At 54.5% G+C, this 1,422-nt stretch overlaps 1 protein-coding gene across 1 annotated transcript; it reads left to right on the forward strand.

Annotated features, from left to right (window-relative positions):
- The first annotated feature begins 231 nt into the window (after positions 1-231).
- On the forward strand, positions 232-1,194 carry LOC121810321 (cell wall adhesin EAP1-like). Its single transcript, XM_042211139.1, has one exon. It carries the CDS (start codon positions 232-234, stop codon positions 1,192-1,194), a length of 963 nt encoding a protein of 320 aa, XP_042067073.1.
- Positions 1,195-1,422: the final 228 nt, after the last annotated feature.

The raw sequence follows: 1,422 nt of genomic DNA on the forward strand, positions 1-1,422 counted from the left end.
TACTTTCCACCACCAAATCGTAAATTTCCAATCATGGGGAAGAAAGCGTTCGCCAAGAAAATCAAACCTCGCCGCCAAGAAACCCCGGAGGCACAACCACAGCCAAATCCACCACCACCGGCACCGACCGCTCAGCCGCCACCCATGATTTCCATGGATGCCATGATGGCATTTCTTCGCCAACAAGACCCGACAAGGGACTGGACGACGGCGCTGACCAGTTTCAGCCAAATGGGGGGCGTAGGAACTGTACCCAGTGAAATTTCGCCTGCGCCGGTCAGCCATACAGCAGTACATTCAGAGGAGGGAACTCCCTCAGCGACCGCACCATCGGAAACCTCAGTACCCAATTCGGCGGAACTCGACGCCATCGCTGCCCACTACGACTCCGGCCTTGAGGAGCATGAGGAAAAAACGACTCAAGAGGGGAGCGGCGGAACAGAGAAGACGCCCGAAGCGGAGCCGGTATCTCAAGAAGTGGCAAGGGAGGACTTAGATCTGAACGAGTCAGCCCAAAAACAGACTCTTATGACTGATGAGGAGTTCGATTCCATTTTGAACCAAGTGAACCAAGCAGCACAAGCTACTACCTCGGAGGCTGAGGGTCTAGACCTCGCTTCGAAGGCAGTAGGCGTGAGTGAAGAGACAGGGGGAGTAAGTGAGCCAGAAGGCCCGGCATACCAGCCGGAAGAAGAGAAGGGTAATACGATTACAGAAGCCAAGGAAACAGAAACAGAGGCAGCCGAACCAGAAGTAGAAGCACCTACCCCAATGGCACCTCAGGTAGTAAAGCCGATTCCCGTCAAGCGGAGACTGGTAGTGAAGACGGACTCCACGGTAGACCGACCCAAACCACAAAGGGTGTCGCAACGATGTTTGGGTAAGTGGGCATCCAGCAGGGCGGAACCGAACACGGCGGCAGATCCGCTGGAGATCGTGAGTGACGACGAACGGACAACTCCCACAAAACCTGGGGAGGAGTCCTCACCTTTTGCCGACCCAGAGGATGCCAAAATGGTGGTCGAGGAACCCTCTCTGGTGCAAGTGGATCAGGGTGTGGAAACTGAACGGATGGCTGAGGGTCCGGACCTCGCATCCAAGGTAGTTAGCCCCGAAAGACCGGAGAAGGATGACGCCAAGGTAGAGAGTAGCCCCACTACCCAGGAGGAAGTCCGATACAAAGAGGAGAGGTAGCGAAAAGGCAAGGCCGTTATGAGGAAACAGCCTAGTACCAAGAAACTGCGTGTCGTGAACACCGGAATCGTCATTACTGAAGCAACTCAAAGAACTCCACCAAGCCGGCGGGAGTTGAGTGACGAAGAGTACACAGCCAGCACTGAATCATCTTTCGACAGCAACATCTCTCTGGCCGATGAGGAGTACACTGAACAACAGCTCTTGGATGATCATAGAGAGTTATTC

Source organism: Salvia splendens, chromosome 1 (genome assembly GCF_004379255.2).
Source record: "Salvia splendens isolate huo1 chromosome 1, SspV2, whole genome shotgun sequence".
NCBI classification, from domain to species: Eukaryota; Viridiplantae; Streptophyta; class Magnoliopsida; order Lamiales; family Lamiaceae; genus Salvia; species Salvia splendens.

What these genes read in the sequence shown, in the direction of transcription:
- LOC121810321 (XM_042211139.1), top strand. Translation starts at nt 232, where the DNA reads ATGGGGGGCGTAGGAACTGTACCCAGTGAAATTTCGCCTGCGCCGGTC.